General features: G+C 41.8%; 1 protein-coding gene across 2 annotated transcripts in view; it reads right to left on the reverse strand.

Annotated features, from left to right (window-relative positions):
- Window positions 1-4,426: 4,426 nt before the first annotated feature.
- The window catches only part of PTGFRN (prostaglandin F2 receptor inhibitor), an 84,045-nt gene continuing 62,352 nt past the window's right edge, over window positions 4,427-26,119 (reverse strand). For both annotated transcript variants that reach the window (XM_035114819.3, XM_035114817.3), the window contains 3 exons: window positions 14,566-14,673; window positions 8,225-8,530; window positions 4,427-7,436 (listed from right to left, as the gene is read on the reverse strand). In XM_035114819.3, coding sequence (XP_034970710.2) covers window positions 7,270-7,436; window positions 8,225-8,530; window positions 14,566-14,673 — 581 coding nt within the window. In that variant the 3' untranslated portion in view covers window positions 4,427-7,269. The remainder of the gene's footprint in view (window positions 7,437-8,224; window positions 8,531-14,565; window positions 14,674-26,119) is intronic.

Raw genomic sequence — 26,119 nt, forward strand, 5'->3', positions numbered from 1 at the left:
TCATTACCAAAGGACTGCTCGTTTTATGGTAGCATTTGTCAAAAATAAAAATAAAAAAAGATTACTGCCTCACTTTTATCCACTGCTGGACTTGCCTAACTAGGCGTTAGCATGGTATTAGAAAGTATTGCATAACATGTTTAAATCTCGTCTGTATTGGGATTTGCAGCTGCATTAGCATCTTATTAAGAATCATAATCTTTAAAAAGTTCAGCTTCCAGATGGTCAGAGCTGAAGGGGTGTCACAGGTAACTGATCGCCTTCCCTCCAACCTCATGACATACTATTACAGTATGGTCATTTTGCTCCATTTGTCACGGAGGCAGGAGCAATAAGAGGCCTGTTTAACAATAATTCCAGTTTTGCTATAAAAAGTATTAAGTGCTAGGGAAAGAAGCTGGATTTTAATATTAAGCTGCTTATTTAGGTCTCTAAGTTCTGGAGATACTTGCATTTCAAAACTAATTAGATTGACAGAAGCTTGGATTCCATTACAGCATTTCTAGAAGCAGAAGATTTAGAAGGGGGAAATTAAATGACTATTAAAAAGGCAGGATTTAAAAGTATGCACAGCCATCAATTATTATTCATCTAAAAAAATCAGCAGAGAACAACAACTTGATAAGGCAAATTTCAGACAGTGACTGCAAAGCAGCAGAATTTCAGGAACACAGTGATTTCTAGATTTTGGATGAGCCCAATGAGGATTTCACGTTAACATTGTGGGGAACAATAAAATAACTTTTGTTGTTAGACTTGAGTCATTTTGCAATCCAACATATTTATCTTCAGTTAGGACTTGGAGTAGTAGTAGTAGTAGTAGTAATAATAATAACAATAACAATAATAACAATAATATATTATTATTATTATTATTATTATTATTATTATTATTATTATTATTATTATTACCCCACCCATCTGGCTGGGTTTCACCAGCCACTCAGGGCAGCTTCCAACAAAAGATTAAAAATACATTAAAAATACATTAAAACATCAGTCATTAAAAACTTCCCTAAACAGGGCTGCCTTCAGAGCAGAGTCTGTTGGAGGGAGTCTGTTGGACTCCTAGAAAAGATTGCTGCATATATAGCAATTACCAGTACTTTTTTCCCCTTAAAAAAACCATTTAGGGGTATTCCTTTTTTGATTAAAGAAAACCACCATTTTATAAGTTCAAATCGGGAAAAATAAATACAGCAAATGGACAAAAGTGCAAAGATTCACAAAATGTTTAGGGGTATGCATGATCTTAAGAGAGTGAACATCACCTGTTTTAATGGATGCAAGCAATCAAGTGATGAATATGCATATACAAATAAGTCCTATTGCTAACCTGATTTCAAAAGCTTCTCTTCATTCCCATCAACACTAAGTGATTCTTTTGTTTCAGATTGTTAATAGAACCCCACATGCGATATAAACTGGATTCTCTTCCTGCTGCTGCTCTGAAAATTTAACTTGCTTAGAAGGGACTACCCACAGGCGTCTGTCTCTATTTCTCAAGGTCCATTAGATTTTCAACAGCTTTGTCTGGAAGCCTGGAGTTCTTTTTTCCTCCCTTTTTATAAATGCCTCTGATCAGGTCTGTGCTTTTTTTATATTCATTCACGTTTGTGCTTTCTGAAAGGGAAGTAGATGGATCAACCAACAGTAAAAAGAAGAGAGAAACCCGAAGCTTTCCGCTGCATAAACTGACCTGTATATAAACACAGAGATTTAAAACAACTCTGGAACAAAGAAACGTAACAGCTACGGAGCAGATTGCGCATCGTAGTTCAGTGCATCTCATTCACTTCACACGAAGGCTAAGCTTCGTTCAGGAAGAACGATTCAGACCCTCTCAAAAGCTACAAGTGCCTTAAAGTGTCAAACATTTATTAGAACAAAACTTCATTTGTTCTCTCCTTCCTTGCAAACATTTGACATAGAATTAGACTTGGTCATGTTTTCAAGGTTTCCCCTCAATGCTTTATATTCAGAAGACAAGCAGCTTCAATCAACACCATGCTGAAAGTGTCTAATAACGTATAGTGAGGAGACATGAGGGTCAGCCTCAAATAGTGAACATCTAACTCAGCCTTCCTATGGAGAAGTAGATGAAACAAGCACTTGTATGCCCATCCGTAAGATCTAGTGGATACCATGAGTCAAGGACAGACTCCCTTCAGAGGTTATTTGTCAAATATAGGGATTTTTATGGGGCTGTGACAGAATCCGGATTCCACTATTGTAACTCAAAAGTCATTCCAAATTTTGAATGGCTTTGTCCAGGGGTCAGCAACCTTTTTCAGCCTTGGGCCGGTACACCATCCCTCAGACCATGTGGTGGGCCGGACTATATTTTTTTGGGGGTATGAACGAATTCCTATACCCCACAAATAACCCAGAGATGCATTCTAAATAAAAGGGCACATTCTACTCATGTAAAAACACGCTGATTCCCGGACTGTCCGTGGGCCAGATTGAGAAGGCGAGCGGGCCGCATCCAGCCCATGGACCTTAGGTTGCCTACCCCTGGCTTAGTCCCTTGGATTATGCTATTCACCATCAAAGATGCCTTGATTCCAGTCTTTGTGGCCACACAATTTTAGAATTAGGCATATAAATCATTTCATTGGCACAAAAACTAATCTCTAAGACTCTGGAACATTGAAGCGTTCCCTCCCTGGCCATGAATTCTCCCCAGGCAGGGCTATAGGAACGTACCTACAATTCCCACAAATAGGACTCAGCTGACACTTTCGTCATCATCCCTAGCTAACAAGACCAGTGGTCAGGGATGATGGGAATTGTAGTCCCAAACATCTGGAGGGCCGGAGTTTGCCTATGCCTGGGTTTGACTGTGACGAGGGATTCCACAGAAACCCTCCCAGATCCAGACCATCACAGTGTAAGAGAGGCAATTATGTCAGCAGGACTTTGCTGTTCAGGGATGAGAAAAGCTTTATGTGCCCAAGTTTCCTCTTCTACATAATCTTTAATAAAACAGCAGCTCTGCCATCCTCCGCATCCAGCCATTCCACTTAATTCATCTGTCAGAAAAAGAAGGAAAGTGGAGCAAAGAAGAACAAAAGCAAGTAAGTGGTACAGAAATTAGGGCTTGAGAGGAGTATTTCTGCAAGGCCTCTTGGCAGATTTTGATGCGCAGCTTGAACTGTCAAGATATATAGAGATGCCTTCGCTTGTCTTCATCTTGAGGAGAAAATTGCAAGCAGTTCTGGATAAGAAGGGAAACAGGTCACGATCAGAGTCCCAAAACATGTGCCCACTTAACTGTGGCTTAGCTAATGAGCTTCACTGCCACACAGGCACAGATCTAACTCATTCAACACATCACTCATTCGTTTTATTTGTATGCCACTTTTCTGCAAAAAAACAACAAACGTATTCCAAGCGGCTTAAGACAAAGAAAGCAGGAAGACAAAGAAAGCAGGAATACATTTTAAATAATTTTGTAATAATGTAGCAAAACAACAGCTCCGGTGCTCCCGCCCTCGCAGCGCGCAGCGCCCCCCCTGCCAGCCCGGCGCCCTGGCGCCCCGTGCCACCGGGACTGCACCTAGAGCCAGGCCTGAGAGCAAATATAGTAACATACAAAAAAACATTCTTAAATAACAAGCAGCATCCATTAGCAAGGGAGAGTCACAGTTTCATCTTAGTCCCAAAAACACCTCTCCCATGATGTTGCTCAGTGCTCCCGTAGCCGCTTGCAAAGGCAAGGTGTGGGGTAGCTGGGAACAACCCTCCCATGATGGTCCTCTGATCAGTTTCAAAACTGCAGCCTACATGTGGCAGAAAGATCCTGCTGAAGCTCACTGTCCCAGACTCAAAATATACTGAGTACCATTCCCTGAACATAACTACTACCAAATAAAAAAATGGGAAAAAAATCAATGAACCTAGCAAACCAACCTAACTATCCTAAATATTCAGCTTCAGACTCAATAGAATTTAAATGTGTATAGTAAAAGAACAAGCATATTAACAAACTTCTGGGACAATTCGTTATTGTTGGCAAATTCAATAATGATAATGGTACAATTGTGGTAATGTGCTAATTATGTAAAGCAAGAGATTGCAAACAAAACAAAAAAAACCCTTTGAGAGAAAAACATTACAGGGGCATCTCAAGTCAATATAGAGCAGGCTGTAAAGCATCAACTAATGGTGATTTTGAGATATTCAGTGCATCATTTTAGAGCAGGATGCAGCAATATTGACATTCCAAAATAGGGGACTGGTCAAGAATGAAGATCAGGGCTACTTTTGACAGCATAGACAAGCAACAACATTATTTCATTTTCCTTTGACTAAAATGGGATAATATACCACTCCATGCAGTGGAAATCATAAAGTACATTGAACACATCTAAAAGGAGAGGAACATGTAATTTAACACAATGACCACAGAACATGATTTTATAAAAAGACAATTTATTTTCAATGTAAAAAACACGTTACACAGCATCGTTTAACTGTTCAACTCATATCTTCCAAAGCCATGCTGAACACATTTCTTTAAAAGCTTCCAGAGCTGTGCCTAAAACCTTTCTTCAAAATCAACCAAAAAGATTTCCTGTCCTTTAAGAAATATGCTTTTGAAATGTTACCCAATTCGTGTTCCAAGTGTCCTGAATTCCCAACTGTGAGCTGGAAGCATAGAAAGAGACAAATCAGGATTGACAGGAGCCCTTAGAATGTTTGACTGTTGAGTCCACGACTGCAACTCTGACAAATACTGTTGAACACCTAACTGAATCCCATGCAACTCCTTCTCCACAGAGATACCAGATAGAGTTAACACAAAACAGAAGCAACAAGTATTTTCTGGAGAGACAGAAGAGCTACTTTTTTAAAAGAGGAACAATATAAAATTGGCACAATTGGAAGGAGACTCTGGAGTGGTACTACTTCAAGGTATACTTAAGTACAGTACAAGGGAGAAAGCATAATCCCAAATCAAAAGGAGCAGTTGAACCTATCAGCCAGATTTGTTTAGAAGAAAAATAGCTCCCCACCCTCTGGTGTAAGAAGTGTGGGCAACAACTTGAGAGAACCTTGCTATGAAAGGCAGGGAATCCCTGAACCAAAATAACCCTGAGTTTCTTTCCATGGAGAGGCAAAGTGTGCAATAAGTGTTCAAAGAAAATTAAACTTTCCTGGGCTAAGCCATTTCATAATTATTGCATTTAAATGTTTTTGTTTATCCCTCAAAATGTGAGAACAGAAAGACTCAAGACACAATATTCATGGAAGGATAATTTGTGCTTTAGACAACTGCTTCTGCTCCAGTTTAAAAAAGAAAGAAATAAGACAATGTGGAGAATGCAACTAAAACATTAGCTTGCAATATGAAAGGTTAAGACATAGGATTTGTCTAGATGGGTGGGATGTCAGATTAAATATAAGCCACCTGGGGCAATGCTCTAAATGTCAAGTGCAAAAACGGGTTGCCACAGAGAAGGCCCCAAAGGGGCAGATTACCATGGTCAGCCAACCAGAACTCTCATATTTACTAAGCCTTCTGGAGGACTCTAGCCATGTTGACTCCATACAACTTTAAAGTTTGCAGATTTCCAGCAGGTTCCTGCAGCTCTCAAGGAACCTTTCAGGAATCTCAGTTTGGACACCCCAGAATTAAAGCTTGCAAACCTAGCAATCTTCTACTGGAGTCAACGCAAGCTGAAACTGGTGATTTATGAACACCGCCTGTGCCTTCAGATGAATGGGCTAAGTTGATGTTGACATGCATAACATCCTGCATGCCTCCTTGTGTATGTGCACAATCTCCATTCAACTTGTATTAACCAGTTTACTCTGCAGGTCAACTTCACCTCCAAGCACAATAGAGTAGAATGACTATTTGCTCTTTGCATGAATGTTCAGTCTTAGGCTTGACTCAAGTCACACATGTTTAATGCCTAAAGTTTTCTGAAAATGCCTCTGTTCTGACTTCTTATTGCTTAGATATGCTGGCTGTGCTGGAAGATTTAGATGCCTTAAGTCACAGGGGCAGCTCCTTGGATAAGGGATAAAGGTATGTGGAAGACAAGATCTAAGTCCCTCTACTATAGCACCAGAGATCCCTATCGCGATCATTTATCCTAGTGTGTCAGCAAAGGATATGCTGCACTATGTGGCATGCTCAAGGGAATCCAGAAAAGGAGCATTATCCCACACGTATATCCACTATATTCCTCCCTCCCTCCCCCTACCCTGAGTTACAACTGCAGACACTGATCAATGCCTACAAAGTCTACTTGGTGTCTGCAAAACCAATTGTGTAAGTTCCCCAATAACAAGCTGCAGATGTAGATCCTTGTTCACTGATCTGCAGGGGTCTTTGTCATGGTGCACCTTAATCTGTCATGGCACACTGCTCTCTGTGACTTTTTTCTACTTGCCTCGAGTCAGGAATGTTTGTAGAAGGAAGATTCTGCTTCAATTTTAGACCTTCTGGTCCTTGAGTTAGGTAGACCTGTGATCCACCTAAGAACATCTAGCAGTCTCCATCCAGTTTCTAGAGGTGACATGTTCATTATGAAAAAAATTCACCAGCACAGTGAGCAGAAGTGGAAAAAATGGTAGCACTTCATGTTGAGGGCACAGAAGCTCAAGCCCCTCTTATCAGTATGATAATAGTGGGCACAATATGAAGCACAGTGGGAGGCAGGGCACTGTAAGAAAAGGTTTGTATTGCTGCCTACTTCTTTTACAGGGCTGCCAAACCAGCACTATTTTAAAAAAAAGACTTCAGAAACTACAATCCAAGTTTTAGTTTAGGATGAATTCCAATCCCACCAACAGCAGACAAGAGGATTTCCTCGCCAGATTCTGTCCGCAGTAAGGGAACCCGTTCTCTCTTCTCTAGGGATCAGCTAGTTATAAAGGAAGACATTTATTGCCTCTGAGCTCTTCCAATTCCATCTTCCATCAACAAGAGAAAATGTTTTAAACACAAGCCTTGATAGTGAGTCTTAGCTAAAGGTCTGCAGGAAGCACACTGTGGAACAGTTTGCCTGTGGGGGGGGGAGGGGAGAACTATCCCTCAAAAAAGTGCCACTTGAAGAAGAGCTCAATGCTGACAAACACTACTTGTGCTCTAAATGTGAAACACTGGTAAAAGGAGAAGTTCTAGGTCCAGGAGGGAAGGTCAAACATTGTTGTCAGGGCATTTTGGCTTGACACACTGAGGTCTGAGTAGCCTCAGGCCTTCCAAAATCCCCTCCCTCCCAAAAACATGTGCATCCACCTAAACTTTGAAGCTCAGTCCATTTCCATAGACATAAGTCGGCGTCTCTCTCGTCGGGTTTCTTGAACTTCCTTCTTGCAACACCAACGGGAACTGCAGTAGCCAATCAGACAGGATAAGAGTCCAATGATTGTGGACAGCCCAATGCCAATCAACAGTGGGAATTTGAAAGCATTCAGCACTGAAGGTGAGGGAGAAAGAAGAAGAAGAAATGTTATGCACAATCCAGAGAGAGTAAATGTTTATTGCATTAAAAGGGGATATTTCAGATCTGGATATATGCAAGTTAGAAAATGCATTCCTTTGCCATTTGTTACTTGTACCTGACCTGGACAGAAAAAGTAACAGAGATTCATAAGGATGTCAATGCAGTCCCAGGTCAATTTATAAAGATTAAAAATGTTAAGAGTACTGAAAGTAATATTGGTCAGATACTGTTATCTATGATTACTGAAACATCCCACCTTCCATTCTAAATTTTAAGAAAAAGAATCAAACACTGAAACTTTCCACCAGCAAATGTCCAGTTCAATCTGTATTTAAAAGGCAACCAATTACCATGAAGGCTAGTAATCGAAACAACACTGTAAACCAGCATAACATGGTGGCTTGGAATGAGCATCTGCCTGTAGAATGAAATGTATGTTGCTTCAAACAACTCACATCCAACAGGAAAACAGCAGATTTCTGCAGACTAATTATGCAAACTAGTGAAATAAAACAAATATAAAACAGAGCAACTACTATTACAAGAACTCGAATTGCAGGCTATCATGTTAGTGCGTTTTAGCAGTTTTGTTTGATTTTCCCTGGATCATCACTTAGTGATGCAAGAATGGGCAGTCATAAAAACCAATAGTGGTAGAAATCATTATGTTGTTTGCCACTATGCTAAAAGACAAAGTATGTTGATTACTTCTCAATGACAACTGATAATGCTATATATAAACAAATTGGAGGCACTCTTACCATCCATTTTCACAGTTACAAGGACTGGCTTGGATTTGACCTCCATTTCCTGTTGCCAAATCCCTGCAGTTGACCGCACCCAGGGGGTTACTAAGCAGTAGTGATTGCCAAAGTCTTGGTCTTCACAGCCGTGAATCCTAAGACGAAATTCCATGGGGCTGATTCTTTCCAAGCTGACATCACTGCTTCCATTTCTTTTGGCCTGGGTGACTATCCCTTTCCGATCTAATGAAGCGAGGAAAACGGGGTCTCCGTCCATTGCGATCGAGTGCATGGCAAACCAAGAGACATCGAAGGACATGTCATCTGAATTGGGAAACAAAAGCAAAACCAATGTAAAGGGTAGGTATCACTACACACAACAGTCCCAGGTAGGTAAAGAGCTTCCTCTTGCTCTTCCCAGAGTCAAGTTTGCTAAACTGAAAAGGCTTAATTGCATCCAACAATGAATGGTCTCCAATTTGTGGGTCCTTCTGAGCAATAGCCTCAACTCTAAGCTTGTCAGGAGCAGAAGGAAGGGCTAATGTGATTATTAGCATAAGAAGCTCCATTTACAGCAGTACATTTGGGGCAATACTACACAGTTATTCTGCTTCAGATTGATATTCTGCTTCAGATTGATGGGGAAGGAAGAACTCAGAAGGGCTGCATGAGACAGCCCTTCAACCTTTGTTAATCTCCAGCTACATTGCATTTAACTCCACTATATTCACTGCAATATCACAGAAATATGATCTAAAACTGGTTTTGATGGCATCACATCAGTCCTCTTTTTCTAGTCGCTGTTCTCTGGCTTGAATTACTGCACAGTTCTTTGCCCACCATCTGGGTAAACTGCATAGTTCAAAAACGGAACCTGATATTCCCATTATAAAAGGGCTGTTTTAAAGCATTGTCCCCAATTCATATGTGACAAGACAGATTGCTGTGTATGCTCCTATCAGAGATTTCTGGTTTTGCTTACTAAAGGCCAGTATGTGTTCATTCTTGCATCATTTACCGTGGTTTTAACAAAATAAAAAAAATCCTTCCAGTAGCACCTTAGAGACCAACTATGTTTTAAGATATGCTTGAACTGTTCTTTATGAGGATATGGGAAGAGAAGAGGAAAATGTAGCATGGCTTTAGGAAAGTACAGTAATGCTCATAGGAATATCCAACCTGTTTAAGGTGGAAGGGCAAGCTATTGTAACCTTCAAAACAAGACATCATGAAACGGTATCAGACAGCAGTATTCCCCTAAAACTGAGGTAAGGCAAGTATAAGCAGGTTGCCTTACAGACACTAGTACAACCAAGTTTCTGTGACATTGCAAGGTTTGTTCCCTGTATGCATTGCCCCAATTCAGATCACCTGCCTACATATCTACTTTGGGTGGTGTCCATTAGGAACAAATGCCTCCAATTTCACTAACAGACTAATCTCTCTCAAGTGTCTTTGCACTGACTTCCACCTCTAACACTGGGTGACAGGTAGTCAGAGTCCATCAGTATATCCTGCATTCTTCCCTCCAATGTGCAAGATTATACTAAATCCATTAGCAGATCTGCACTTTTAACCTCATTAGACTGGTAGCTGAGGATGCAGTTTAATCGTTGCAACTGTCTTCTAGTCCTAGTCTTCTGAGAGCTGGAAAGCAAGTGTAAGAACCATCACATACTACAAAGAGAAGATTTACCATAACTATGCCTGCTACAATATCGCTTGGGCTGTACCTCAAAGCCAAAGTTCATTATCACAATATTTGCACGAAATGGATGTGAACTGATTATGTTTATGATAACAGTTGCCTCGTCTGAAAAGAAGCATGGTGCTTATCCATTTTTACTAGACTTGTGAAAGGTGCTTTACACATGAGACTTAAGTACGTGTACATTTTTATATCTTTGTTAAATTTATATCCCATGTTCCTCTGTGAATACTCAAGGTGGCTAGCAATAAAATAAAGCATCTTAAAATTACACTCACACCACAATCTAAGAAGAGACGTTGAAAATAGTCTAACAGCATCCAGTTACAATAATATCAACATGGAAGTTGTAGAAGGCTCTAGAAGAGTGTGATGAAAATGTTTCAAAATTACAAAACCAAAATCAACAAAAGTTTCACTGGAGGAAGGGTGCAATTATGCACATCCTGGGTTTATTTGACTGCAAAACTATGCTTTTGTCTGCAGGGAACAGTAGGGAATGCAAATCAAAGCTTCATCAAAAGCATAAAGATTACAGAGGCATTAAGACATAGACTGGGAGCCAGAAGGAGGCTCCCAGTCTATATCTAGTAACTCATGAAAGTTACCCTGCCCACATGAAATACAAAATGCAGCCTAGAGAACTCTAGAAGACTCTAGCTTGGTTTTACCACACTAAGATATTTTTTGCTGTTATTAGGTACTGCCATTTGTCATAAGCCATTTACTGATTGCCCTTTTGGAAATTATGTCATCCTGCCTTCTGTTGCAGATAAAAAGGTACCAGAAACAAGCATTATTCACAAGCTGTGCACCCTAATAGGATCTATTGGATAACCTGCATCATCTGTGCAGTCCATTTGCCCGCTGTAGCTGAAGGGAAGCCAATTAAAAAAACCTTGCATATTTGTAGTTTGTCATATGGACAGCCAATCCGAGAAACTGCCCAAGACTCAACATTAAGATGTCCAACAGATGGGAACAGTCTATCATCATCCAGATGGGTTATCAGAATCTCTGACCAGAGGGATGCGAATGTCCCAGATACCTTACTTTCAATCCCTAAAGCCATTCATTACCCGCATATCTATCCATCTCATTCCTGGACTTCACATTTCTGACTAACTTGATCCAATTACACTAGAACATGCCAGGAGACTTAACTCATAGGAAGAGGAGCATGTCTTAAGCTACTACCTATCTTTTCCACAGTTTCATTTTGCTTTCATCTCTCATGGTCCTGACATTAACCTTTGTAAATTTGTACATGTGGACAATATTTCAGTAAATCTGGTGAATATTTTGTGAGTTTGGACAATACTGGGGATTGCAGAAGCAGAAATAAAAACATCAGTCAGAAGCAAGATGCAGTGGAATCTAACAGAAGTCCTGATCGGATTTAATTTTTATACTAATGGACTTTAAAGAGAGATGGCTGTAGGCAGTTACTATTCTAAGATGTGAATAATATTTGTCACACTTTGGAGAAGCTCATGTGGCATTTTTGGGAATAGAGAAAAAAAGCATTTGGAATGGTGACAAATTAAGCCTTAAAACTGTGTACATGGGGCAAACTACAGTGCTAGGACACTTCCTTCCTTGGAGGAACTTGGAAGTGGATTGACATGTGAAGCACACAGTTATATGCATGTTTTGATTTGACATGCAAGTCTAAACTCTCTGACCTTTAGTCAATTCCCTTGGTCTATCAGCCTTCAAGATTCTGAGTCCCATTTCCAGCCTATCTTCTTGGCACCGTGTACATCGGATTGACAGACTAGAGCTCCTTAAGCCTAGCCGAATCTCAGTGCTGAGACCATTTGTATGTAACAAAAGAAAGCAAGGACATAGAGACTTTTCCTTGATTTTGTAATTCCCACGGTAGTGCTTACAAGTTGTAGTTACAGTATATTAACGCCTTCTATTGAAATCCTTGTCCATAAAATATGAACTCTGCACACAGATGTATTGAAAAGCTAACCTAAAAACCCGTGGCCCTCCAGCTGTTGTTGGACTACAACTTCCATCCCCCCCAATCATGAGCCATACCAGCTGAGGGTGAGGAGAGCTGGAGTTCAACCAGCTCACAACAGCCACAGGTGACTCACTCCTGCTTTCAGGGCGTATCTTCTCTTGTTGTTGTTTAGTCGTGTCCGACTCTTCGTGACCCCATGGACCATAGCACGCCAGGCACTCCTGTCTTGCACTGCCTCCCACAGTTTGGTCAAACTCATGTTCGTAACTTCGAGAACACTGTCCAACCATCTCATCCTCTGTCGTCCCCTTCTCCTAGTGCCCTCAATCTTTCCCAACATCAGGGTCTTTTCCAAGGATTCTTCTCTTCTCATGAGGTGGCCAAAGTATTGGAGCCTCAGCTTCACGATCTGTCCTTCCAGGGAGCACTCAGGCCTGATTTCCTTCAGAATGGATAGGTTTGATCTTCTTGCAGTCCATGGGACTCTCAAGAGTCTCCTCCAGCACCATAATTCAAAAGCATCAATTCTTCGGCGATCAGCCTTCTTTATGGTCCAGCTCTACCAAGGACTTTAACTCTACCACAGCAAAAGTGAAAATAGGAATAATTCTGTTTATCAGAAACCAAGTGCTAATGAAATATCTGTAGCGTTATGGCTCTAGTAATCCAACTCTTGCTGTGAAGTAACAGCAAGGAAGTATGTACTGCTGAATGGTGGAAAATACAGGTGAGGCTCCATCCAGCACAACCAAACTACCTGTACCTGTCAACTCTTTATACTCTGATGTAACTGAATGGCGTTGGTGATCACACAGACTAATGACAGAACCAATCCCGAGGGAGTGGGGGGATGGGACAAGAGACACACAAACAGACAAGGAAAGGAACCACTTTCCTTTGGCCTGGCTAGAAACAGCTCCAAACATGGCAGCTGTACTCCTGGTTCCTTCCGGGAACCTTAAACCAGAAGGCTGAAGAAGACTTATAACAGTAGACATGTTTGTGGTATATTTCTATAACGCAGCACTGTGCCAAGTGCATATTGCACACAGTTTGGTAGGAATACTTGAAGAATTTGATGTTTGTGAATTCTGATACAAACTGACTGGATCTGTAGTTCTCAGGTCATAAAAATTTCGAAGTATGTCTTGAGAGAAGGCATTTAGAAATATGTATACAAACACAATTCTTCATTATTAACGAGGAAGAAGGATGTACTGGACTTATGGGTGAGCACATGCAAAAGTGATATGGACGAGAAATAGTCCAATTCACCCTTCCTTATTGTGGGAGTGATTAGCAATAAGGGTATAAAGTTACCTGTCAGACTGTAGGTTTTTGCCTTTTATTGATTGGACCAGTAGTTAAATGGAGTACTTTTGGCAGTACCATTCACTGGACATTAAGTAACTTATGGTATTGTGTTAACAAATTAAAGGTCCAACACTTATAGTTACTGAGCAAATGGGTTTTTTTTTAAAAAAAGTTTTAAGGAAAGGAACAGGCTGACAGACAAAAGGGCACTTGGCTTCTCAGCTCAGCGAGGTTTTTGAAATACTTCCTGTAAGCACTTTGAACACATCAACACAAATACTAAGGATTAAGGAAGAACGAATTGTTTGCCCTAGATGTGTCCTCAACATACTGCATAAAAAGTATAAACACCCATCAGAATTACATTTGTATAGGTGAGCTGCAAAGCTTATCTGAAAATAGCTAAGCCCAGATTTGTGTGCCGAACACCCACAACGACCAGGCTGCTCAGTCAAATAAGCATATTCTGAAATGAGCTGGATGTAGTGTGTTTTCAAGAGGTATACAGTGATGATTAAACATGCATCTCTTCCACAGGAGGAAACAAAAAACACCACAGCAGGATTTTGAGTACAAAAGTAAAATTTTATATTATCTCACAAAGGACTAGGATTCCTTACTATGAGGACACTTTCAGATGTACTGTTTTGCTGAGATTAGTTATTGAAGACCTGCAATTCATCACAGGGTTCCATTCTCAACTGAGACACAGTACTCAAGTAATAAAAGGAAGTCTTAGTTCATTGCTAAACTATTAATTAATAAGCAACCATGTTTAAAATTAGATGGGCAGCCACTACAAATTGGCCTGAAAGATAGCTCCAAAAATCATCTGTCCTCTGGGAACTGTCTCCAGTTGTGCACAATAAAACTTCTGTCCACAGTTTTTATTCTGTCTTGACAGCTGGGCAAACAGCTGGCATCTCATAGCGTACAGAAAGGGTGTGAGTTAATAGTGGATAATGAAGTGTAGGATTGTGGCAGGTGTGGATCTCTTTCCTCACTTCCACAAGCAAGCTCTAGGGCTGCATCAACTCCATCTATGCTTTCATGGAAAATTCAGATCCAGAGCTCCCTGGTATGACTAAGAAAGTGGGACTCGCCCAAGCACGGCTGCAGCTTGCAGAAGCACCTGATAATTATAATCCAATTCAGATTAGAATAAATTTGATAAAGGGTGAAGCTAGCAAGTTATGTAAAGTAAAAGGGGCCAGTCTTCAAGATTTTCCATGGTATTGTGCAAATGGATCATTTAATTCCAACTTCTACTTGCAAGCATAACACATGCTAAATTGTGAGCATGTTTAAAAATAAACAGGAAAAGAGGAAAAGCCATTATCATTCAAGAGGTTCAAATCATACCTGGACTGAGTACTGTCCCTGCAATGGAGATGATGCAATCCAATTTCACCAGATCTCCTCGATAAACTGTTGTTTTATGCGATTCCACAGAGACATTGAAAACAGGACCTGTAAAGAAAAGCACATATTTCTCATGTGTGACCTCATATATTACACACAAACAGAAAGCCTTACCTAGTATAAACATACATTCATAAGCTCCATCTGGCCAAAGATTCATGCCTTTAAAATGTACTTAGGGAAACTGAAGCAAAACAAGAAGTGCTCAACACCATCAGAATTAGCTCTTGCACCAGTCGGTAGAGTATGATACTTAATCTCAGGATAGTGGGTTCGAGCCCCACATTCGGTGAAAGATTCCTGAATTGCAGGGGGTTGGACTAGACCAGGCATCCCCAAACTTCAGCCCTTCAGATGTTTTGGACTACAATTCCCATCATCCCTGACCACTGGTCCTGTTAGCTCGGGATCATGGGAGTTGTAGGCCAAAACATCTGGAGGGCCGCAGTTTGGGGATGCCTGGACTAGATGGTCCTCATGTTCCCTTCCAATTCTATGATTCTATGAAAATTCAACAGTACTTCACACATTCTGTAGTCAGTGCTGACATTTATGAGAACACAAGGAGAGCTCTTAAGGCTACCTGTTAGCTGTACTTGCTTTCGAGCTTGGCACCACTAAAACTAGGATTTTAAAAAGCACTATAAATCCAGTGATATTCCACGCATATTTTGATGGTACCAGGGATATAATTTTTGCTACATTATTATGATTATTTGATGTACATGTATTTATATTCTGCCTTTCTCCCAAATTGGGATTCAGGGCAGCTTAAAACATTTAAAACATTATAAAATACAAAGTAACAAAAGCAAACTAGTTAAAAACAATAATTAAAATGCAGCGGAACATACGGTATTTTAAACCAGCCATTAAAATACAGTTCTTCCTGACAGCATTCCAGTGCTGCATTGCCTGCACTTTAATCTTCAAAGGCCTGTCTGAATATGAAGCTCTTAGCCTGCCGGTGGAAGGTTAACAAAGAGAAAGGCAATCTAACCTCACTTCAGAGGGGATGCCAGAATATGGGAGCAGCCAAAGAACAGGCTCTCTCTTGTGTCACCACCAACCGTGCTTCGGGTGTTTATGGGACCAAGTGAATGTGCTCATGCTCATCCGAAGACCTTAGCACCCAGGCAGATGCATTATCTTTCAGGTGGCCTGTACTCAAGCCACAGAATGTTTTGCACATGCTAAGCCCACCCCAATACAGGACGTTTTGCTGCCTAAAACAAAGGACAAGAACACCCTTCCTCTTTATACATACAGGACTGGCAATAGGACGGCATACTCCACTGCAGGGGCCAGGCTGTGAAAGACCCACACACAGTTCTGCGCTCGAAATACCTTGCTGCAGCTCGTTCCCTGCTCTGCGGCACCTGCTCTCCCCCCACTGAAACTGGTGGTGCCAGTGTGCATCATGTGGTTAGAACGATGCACATGTTGGGAATTCCATTCCACCCTTGCTGCAGATATGTGGGATTGATTGTTACATGTCACATGTCTGTTTACATTCCAGCACAGATTGCTGGAGTCCCGTGAGTGGAATACCCACTCTGTATTGCTTTTGTTTTCTTTCACTCCGGGAAGAACGACAAGGAGAGAAAGCTTGAGTCACAGACGCATGTTGGAGGGTGACTGATGGATCTCTGCAGCAGCAAGGCTGAGAAGGGAGGGGCCAAGCCAGCTGGCTTTCCATTTAGTAAGTCTGATGCTTACTAAAATGCATGGCCTCGTCTGCCAGCCACTCTGCTTACTTGCCCAACGGCACTGTTTGTAATGTGCCACAGGAAGCTGACCTGATGAAATAGCATGCCAGCCCAGGCCAGCTACAACCAAAGACCATTGCCCAGAATATGGGACTAGCTAGGGGAGCTCAGGAGGAATGGTCTCGGGGGGCTGACACCCAGCATCCACACCTAAGCTGCCTTCTTATTCTCCATCTTGGACCTTATACCTATCAAAGCCTACCCTTAACCTCCACAAGCAGAAAGCAGTTATGAGAGAGGGAGAAGAGAGATGCTGAGCAAAAGAAAAAAGAAAGTTAATATCTCTGATAATTTAAAGCATTTTTACTCCAGTCTTTGGCCAAAAAGGCTCCAATAGAATCTTATGAAGATCAACAAAAAGATTAAGAAATATCCCACTCCCATGGTGTTGAAGCTCACAGCCTCCAGGGTTGCTCCTGGCTGGCTAAAAAAGAAAGATGGAGAAAAGATATATGTTCCTGCAACATGGCCTTAGTCTTTGTCGAGATTTCTGCTCTTTCGAAGTGAACTAGTACTCCAATATTTTCTGTTTCTCTTACAGTCAGGCTAGGCGAGTATTCTCAAGGGACACATTCAACAGCAAAGCAAGTTTCTGTTAAGGATGTTAGCAGCTTGCAAACTATGTTATTTTTTTCTTGGTCTATGCTGAATCAGCCATAGAAGTCAAACCTCTGTATTGCAAAGAGAATTTATTTTTATTAAGATAACTTTTTAAAAAAGGAAAACCTGATGTAGACACCTCTCTCACAGACACATTTTACTGTGACCAAATTCAACTGTTAGAAGCAGTTACTACCTTAATGATTACTTCAAAATTCAAAATTAACATGGTACCAAATTTCTCTCCTAAATTACATTTTTGTATCGTACAGCATGAGACTGAATTTATCTCTTGCCCTAATTACTTAGAGGGACCCAGGTGGCGCTGTGGTTAAACCACTGAGCCTAGGACTTGCCGATCAGAAGGTCGGCGGTTCGAATCCCTGTGACAGGGTGAGCTCCCGTTGCTTGGTCCCAGCTCCTGCCAACCTAGCAGTTCAAAAGCACGTCAAAATGCAAGTAGATAAATAGGAACCGCTACAGCGGGAAGGTAAACGGCGTTTCCATGTGCTGCTCTGGTTTGCCATAAGCGGCTTTGTCATGCTGGCCACATGACCTGGAAGCTATACGCCGGCTCCCTCGGCCAATAATGCGAGATGAGCGCGCAACCCCAGAGTCGGTCACGACTGGACCTAATGGTCAGGGGTCCCTTTACCTTTACCTTTACCTTAATTACATAGATAAGAAGGATGCCCAACAATAGCAAAAGTATTTTTAAATAAATAAATATTCACATAAGAGTACTACAATAACACAGAGGATGTAGTGAACCCACATAATCAAGGCCATTCCAATGATTCGCAAATATAAATATAAGATGGGCACATTTTCTTCCCCGCTGCTGAATTTTTGTACTGATAAAGCAATTCCTACATAGGAAGAGTACCATAAAAAATCTGTTCTACATGCTTTCCACTTCAGACAAAAATAGTTGCATTAAATTAATCCTGTATCAAGTTAAGAGGGAATTACTGCATTTTCTAGTGCCTTATCAGCCTATAAGAGGAAAACCAAATTTATGTCCCTGATGACAGCTCTTTCCTAGACGTTGCTGCCAATCGTTAAAAAATGATGGAAGGTATTCCATATATTCAGTGTCACTTAGAATGGTCTATGCCTAAACAGGCACAATTTTGTGAAGACTGCAGAAAGCAGAAGGAACACAGCTAGAACAATCCCACCTCACTCAGTAGGAGAGATTCGTAGGAGAGCCATATCCAGAACCCTGCTGGCTTGCTACAGAAAGGACAGGTGGTGGGAAGTGCTCCCTCCCGCCCCCCATTTCCAGAGTTGGCATATTTCTGTCTGACAACCCTGGAATGCCAGTTCTTGGTCTCAGGTTGTTCCCAGTACCAGCAGCACGCTAGTGATAGCAGCAGAGCTTTCCATGATCACACTGGCAAGGCCCCTGATTCTGGCAACCATAACCCAAGAACTACCATACAACTCAATTGGTTTAACAGGCATTAGTTACTGACCTCTGCTCCTCGTTCAAGTTCCCAAAAGAGAAACCTAACGATTGGGCATCATACAAATCAACAGGCCCATGAGCCACAACCCCTATGCAAGACTTATCGATATTGTGCAGGTTTTACCTTAAGGAATACACCATCATGTAAAACAGGAGATAATATTGATAATTAGTAACCTTCAAAGAAGATCTTTTATAGTTTTCACTCATGTTATCATCACTGGGGAAGCTGAATTATTTTACTGTATTAGGATGGAAACAAACTGCAGTGATGAAGTATTCTAGAGAACTATATGCTTATTAGAACTATATTCTTGTGTGTGTGTGTGTGTGTGTGTGTGTGTGTGTGTGTGTGTGTTTCTGTTGTGAACCACTCTGGGATCTTTAGATGAAGGATGGTATGCAAATTCAATAAATACTAATAAAAATATTTTGTGACATTTTAACTTGTTCTAGTGTAGGTATTACCCAGGTGTAGCATTAAATGGCTTCTCTGTGCTACTTATTATCAAAAAGTGTTCATAGTCAAGATGTATGTTTGCAGACAAACATTTGATAAATGCACTTCAATTCTCTGTTGCTTGTTTATGTTGCTTGTTTATTAAGTATTATGATTCAATGATAAGTTTGTTTTACTTTTAAATGGGACTGAATTTACAAAGGAGGGTTTTAAAAAAATGAACAGTGTAGTAACTCCTGATGGCTCAGTTGGTAGAACATGAGACTCCTAATCTCAGGGTTGTGGGTTTGAGCCCTATGTTGGGCAAAAGATTCCTTCATTGCAGGAGGTTGGACTAGATGATCCTCATGGTCCCTTCCAACTGTATGATTCTATGAATATGAAAATGGGAACCATTTTTCAATCAGAAGTGTTGAGAACTCTAAAAAGATTCCTATGGAGAGGTTCTCAGCTCTTGCATTGGGCTTAGGAAATATTATTTCCAAAGGTGGGGGGGGGAGTTCTGCTGATCATGCACCATTATTTGAGGTAGGGTAAAAAGGTAAGAAAAGGTAAAGGACCCCTGGACAGTTAAGTTCAGTCAAAGATGACTATGGAATTATGGCGCTCATCTCGCTTTTTGGCCAAGGGAGAAGAAGAAGAAGAAGAAGAAGAAGAAGAAGAAGAAGAAGAAGAAGAAGAAGAAGAAGAAGAAGAAGAAGAAGAAGAAGAAGAAGAAGAAGAAGAGTTTGGATTTGATATCCCGCTTTATCACTACCCAAAGGAGTCTCAAAGCAGATAACAATCTCCTTTCCCCTCCTCCCCCACAACAGACACCCTGTGAGGTGGGTGGGGCTGAGAGACTTCAAAGAAGTGTGACTAGCCCAAGGTCACCCAGCAGCTGCATGTGGAGGAGCAGAGACGCGAACCCGGCTTCCCAGATTACGAGTCTACCGCTCTTAACCACTACACCACACTGGCTCCCAGGGAGCTGGCGTTTGTCGACAGACAGTTTTCCAGGTCATGAGGCCAGCATGACTAAACTGCTTCTGGCACAACAGAACACCATGACGAGTGCCAGAGCGCATGGAAATGCTGTTTACCTTCCTGCCACAGTGGTACCTATTTATCTACTTGCACTGATATGCTTTCAAACTGCTAGGGTTGGCAGGAGGAGGGATAAGCATCAGGAGTCACCACATTGCATGGATTCGAACCGCTGACCTTCCAATCGGCAAGCCCAAGAGGCTCAGTGGTTTAGACCACAGCGCCACCCACACCCCTATTGAGGTGAAGTATGACGTATCAGTGAGAAACGTGATTTAAATCAGATTCCCCCTCCCTTTTAAAATTGCCTAGATTTACATCAATCCACCCTGAAAAAGGGGGTGGGGAGGGGAGAAGATGACAGGAATATACACATAATTGCTGTGTTGATTACATCCTAACACAACTAAATATGCATTAAGGATCCCAGTGAAACAACTGTGACCTTCACAGAAATACAGTGCCAAAGAAGCAAATTATATTAAAATATATCCTCCACTGGGACAGAAAGAGACACACAAAACTCGATCCAACAGACAGTAGCAGCAAGCAGTTGCTATCTGGCCATCCTAGGTTCATAAGAATGCGACTTTCAATGCTACATTGAACACAGAGCATATAACAGCATGCCCATAGTATGAGATATAGGAAAAACTGATGTCATCCACAAGCCCTTCCTATTCCAAAATATTACTCACATCTACCCTGGCCTCAGACCGTGCATTATTATTGTGAAGCTGCTATCATCTTGTCATTTAACAGGCCCTTCTCTCACATAATTCTAGTCATAACTGTTTTTTCTATGTACATTCTTCGACTAGCACTAACCACACAGCAGAAGATATTACAAAAACAAAACGTCGTGTGTTTTAGCTGATGCTTGTATTTCCAGCCACCAATTGACAAGAAGCCGTACCAGAATTACTAAAGCACTATCCTGGGCCTGTGCAGGGGAGGGAGGCCGACAGCCTCTCTTTTTGCTTCGCCTCAAAAAGAAGGAAAAGGCAAAGTAGTATTGTGTCTACACAATACCAAAATAGCCCTGCTGGATCAGACCAAAAAGGTCCATTAGTCCAGTGTCCTGACAGTGGCCAACCAGATGCCAGTGCAAAGTCAGCTAGCAGGAGATGAAGGCAAGAGCCCCTCTTTCTTCACAGGAACTGGGACTCAAGAAGTCCACTGCTTTGAACACAGAGTTACATAGCAGCCACTCACAGCATTCTCCTTCATGAGTTTATCCAGTTCCCTTCTAAAGCCATTGAAGCTAGTGGCCATCACAACTTACAGCAGCAAACTCCTTGAGTTCACTAAGCACTGTGTGAAGTTGTGCTTAATTTTAGCTGCCCTCAATCTCCAGCCAGTCAGCTTCTTTGGATGAACCCAAGTTCTAGGGAGTATGAGAAGAACAACAATACTTCTCTCTAACTACTTTCCCCATGCCGTTCATAATTTTGCAAACCTCCACCCCTTTTCTCCATACCACACGTACTTTTCTAAATCTACATCAAATTTCCCCTTAGCTGCCTTACTAAGATTTAAGTGAAAAGTGTCGGTTATTATAGTCTTCTCTCACAGAAAAGGTGAAAGAGGGGAGGGCGCTTTAACAAACACAGTTCCAAAAGGAATTGTTGTGAAAATAATTAATAAATGGGATGGGGTTTATTTGTTGTTGTTGTTTTGGATGCTAGCCCTCTTGTTCCTGATAAATTGAGAGGGACTTGGCTGAGAAGTACAGTATACTGTACAGTATACTGTCTCTCTGCTTTGGCCTACCATGATTCATCCTACCTGGGAATTGTAAGGGTTAACAGTGCTTGTGGGGTCAGCATTACTGAATAGCGAGGGACACAGCTGCCCTTTCTTACACTACAATGGCTGCAAGGAAGGGCATAAACAGGCTCTCCCCTTCCATTGCAAGCCCCACCGATAGACTGCCGTGACTTGTACCGACTGTAAGGGGAAAGGTGGCCTCAAACTCATGACTGGCTCACTGTGGCTTCATTTAGCCAGAGCTGCCTCGAGAATTCTGTAGTGGAACTAGAAAGTGGGATAAACGTGTTTAAATAAATACTTCGATAGTCTCATTTTGCATGCCATATAAACGAGTCCCAGGTACATGCCCCAGAGAGTAAACACCGACAGTGCGCTCACACACAGTTCTAATTGGCCACATGCTGAATATTAGTGCTGGGCTGTAGGCAGGCAAGTATAGAGACTGTTGAACACATGGGTCCTGGTTGGGATGAAGCACAAATTTGCAGAAGGGTCTAGGCACAATTTAGGAAGCTGTGCAGGGCTTCATAAGCACAGCACAAGGAGGCTGGATTGCTCACTGCCCGGGATATTAAGCAGGAGTAAGCTAAAAAATAGTTAACAGTGGACAGTGTTCTCGAAGCTACGAACATGAGTCTGACCAAACTACGGGAGGAAGTGCAAGACAGGAGTGCCTGGCGTGCTATGGTCCATGGGGTCACGAAGAGTCGGACACGACTAAACGACTAAACAACAACAATCATATGGAATAGCACCACCAAGCACGGAAATTGGGCATCCAGATCCCATACAACATTTCAGGATAGGACCTATGTGTGCTGTTTTCACAACCCTAGTATTGAACATGTTTTTCTTTTTCTTGGTAGGGGACATAATAAATGTGATCTCACACTACCTAGAGCCCTGAAAGAGCACATACTACTTTGTTACTGAAAAGCCAACCTCTTTTATTAAAAGATATAAAGCAAGTTAGACAAGATGCATCTGAGGTTTTGCCCTCACGTATTTTCGTTACGCCTCTGGTGCTGAAGTGTTGCCTTGTGCCTTCAGGGAACTCAAGAGTTCACTGGCCAGGTTATGCAGCCATGCCTGCGAAAAGTTTCCTTTCACAGTTTGCAACCATACAGCTCTCATACATCTAAAGCCCAGAAAAGTAGTGCTGAGCAGCTGAACGGCTTAGGACATGTGCTTCAGGAGATGGGAGCCTCTCAAAAGCAAAAAAACCAAAACCAAAAACCAAACAAAAACAAACCCTACCCCTTACATTATTGGCAGCCTCGTTGACAATAGCCCAAGGATGCCCTGGAATGTCCTAAGACCAACATGATGCTCCGGAAACAACAATGGATCCATTATAATAAATGAGAGATCTTGCTACTAACCTGAAAGTAATTCCTCGTTCTGCTTAGCAGAAGGAAATGCTGAAAAGGAAAAGTACAAATGTGCCCAAAACCACCACACTGGCTCACATCATTACGAGTGCCAGGAATTGCAGCACCATATGTTAAAGGAGGATCAGATATACTATTAACAGTTAAATTTGTATTCCGACCTTCCTCCAAGCTCAGACCTGCTTACCTGTGGTTTCCAAGTCACGAAAAGATCTTGCAGACAAAATGGGGTGCCTGCATCATGCCAAGACAGGGTTCTGTCTTGGGCCCAGTCTTATTCAACATCTTTATCAATGACTTGGATGATGGGCTTGAGGGCATCCTGAGCAAGTTTGCAGATGACACCAAATTGGGAGGGGTGGCTAATACCCCAGAGGACAGGATCACACTTCAAAATGACCTTAACAGATTAGACAACTGGGCCAAAGCAAACAAGATGAATTTTAACAAGGAGAAATGTAAAGTACTACACTTGGGCAAAAAAATATGAAAGGCACAAATACAGGATGGGAGACACCTGGCTTGAGAGCAGTACATGTGAAAAGAATCTAGGAGCCTTGGTAGACAACAAACTTGACATGAGTCAGCAGTGTGATGCAGCAGCTAAAAAAGCCAATGCAATTCTGGGCTGCATCAATAGGAGTTTAGCATCTAGATCAAGGGAAGTAATAGTACCACTGTATTCTGCTCTGGTCAGACCTCACCTGGAGTACTGTGTCCAGCTCTGGGCACCACAGTTCAAGAAGATACTGCCAAGCTGGAACGTGTCCAGAAGAGGGCAACCAAAATGGTCAAAGGCTTGGAAATGATGCCTTATAAGGAACGGCTTAGGGAGCTGGGTATGTTTAGCCTGGAGAAGAGAAGGTTAAGGGGTGATATGATAGCCATGTTCAAATATATAAAAGGATGCCATATAGAGGAGGGAGAAAGGTTGTTTTCTGCTGCTCCAGAGAAGCGGACACGGAGCAATGGATTCAAACTACAAGAAGGAAGATTCCACCTAAACATTAGGAAGAACTTCCTGACAGTAAGAGCTGTTCGGCAGTGGAATTTGCTACCAAGGAGTGTGGTGGAGTCTCCTTCTTTGGAGGTCTTTAAGCAGAGGCTTGACAGGCATATGTCAAGAATGCTTTGATGGTGTTTCCTGCTTGGCAGGGGGTTGGACTGGATGGCCCTTGTGGTCTCTTCCAACTCTATGATTCTATGATTATAAGCCTTGAACAGAATTTGGTGCCTCTTGCCCTTAACACAATTTGAGGTGGGGTGTCTACATAGTTAGCTGAATGGGAAGTAGAATAGGATTATGACTACAGCTCATGATTAGCGAGGAAAGAGCTGAACCATGAGCCCATGTGTTTGGAGAACACACTAACCCAAACCTTGGTTTAGAGTGGTGAGAGAATAAAAACAACTAGGGAAGAACAAAGCTGCCACAACGCCACACAGTCCCAGTAAGTCACTGTTTGACTTACCAAGTTGTGTGAGTCAGGATTATAAATATGAGGTAGAAAAGCAAACTCGGAGTACCTAAAAGACTATGTCAATTGGGTGAATAGAAACTGGAAAATTTTCAGCTGGTGAAAATAAAGGATCATTTGCTAGCAATGAGAACTCTTAGACTGTGAAATAGCCTTGAGCAAATTAGTGATAGTTCCTGTTTTAAGAGACTTAATACAGTAAATTGAACAGAGGTTTTTGTTGCACAGTTGGGAACAACCTTCCATTGATACCGAATGAAGGAGAATATAGATTAGAGATCTTGTGTGTCCTGATTTATGAGCTCCAGGTTAGAAGATGTCCTTGCTCCAGACAAGTGTTTTAAAAAGATGTGCATTCATTGCACCACAGCAAAACAATGATCAGTGAGTGAGAGACGTAGGGAAACTTTCCATCTCAAGCTGGCAATTCTACTACCCCTGGAATAAACAAGGAAGCTTTGTGGCAACTAGAAGACTAACAAATGGACTAGGGCATAAGCTTTCAGGGAGTAGAATCCACTTCATCAGATGCAACCGATATCATAATAAATCTGTTTGGCTTTTAAGATCCTCAAGACTCCCTTGGTTTTTCTGCAACTAACATTGCTTCTCTGGAAAGAATCTGATACACATTCTTCTATGAGAGTTCATGGAAACCTTTCTAAAGCACATCTGCATGTCAGGGCTCCTAGGGTAAAAATAAATAAATAACTTGGGTATGAGTGCAGACACCAACAGAGAGACCTCCTACAGTTCAGCTAAATTGCACATTCACATCCTGAAGAGCTTTTCTTGAAACATGAAACCATTCAGACAAAAGTGATGCTCCAAACAGCTCTGGCAGTAAGCCAAACCAGTGGTTGAAAAGTCTTTCGATCAAAGTAAGTCCTCCCAGCTTCACACAAAAAAAAAATCAATAAGAACACAGACATCTATTGCAACAACCACTAAAAGCTTTTATGTGGAAATCTTTGAGATTCCTTTAACCATAGTCCCTACACCCTTTATTGGCTTCTAAGGTTACACAGGGTATTGCCTGAGTTGGGCATGGTTCAGAATGAAGGTCTTGTTTTAAAATAAAACATGGGTGGGCAACATGTTAGAGCCACTTCACACATTTTGTTTTCATCCACCAAACACTGTCATACTATCGGAGCTGTGTATAGCGTGAAGAGAAATGACTGAGCATCTTCAAACACTGGAGAGCTACCGTTGGGTATGGCTCCTTGGCTCATACTTTTTGCTCACACTTTTGGTGTCTACTGCAGCAAACTCTGGTGCACTGTTGAGTGCCACCCCACTGTGTGGCCACCCATGTGCTTTCACACTTCAGAAAGGAGCTAGCACACCAGCCACAGTAGCAAAGGAAGGAATAAGCTGTAACACAACATTCATTTCTGCAGTCTTGATTTAAGCCACAGCTACCGACAGTTATTGGTGGTTCTTGGGGTGGTGGCAGCAGTGGCACCTTTCCACTGGTGCTGGGAGAATGCCACTGCTCCCGCCTCCCATGAACCACTACTGGT

This window comes from Zootoca vivipara, chromosome 4 (genome assembly GCF_965207765.1).
Source record: "Zootoca vivipara chromosome 4, rZooViv2.hap1.1, whole genome shotgun sequence".
In the NCBI taxonomy this organism is placed as follows: domain Eukaryota; kingdom Metazoa; phylum Chordata; class Lepidosauria; order Squamata; family Lacertidae; genus Zootoca; species Zootoca vivipara.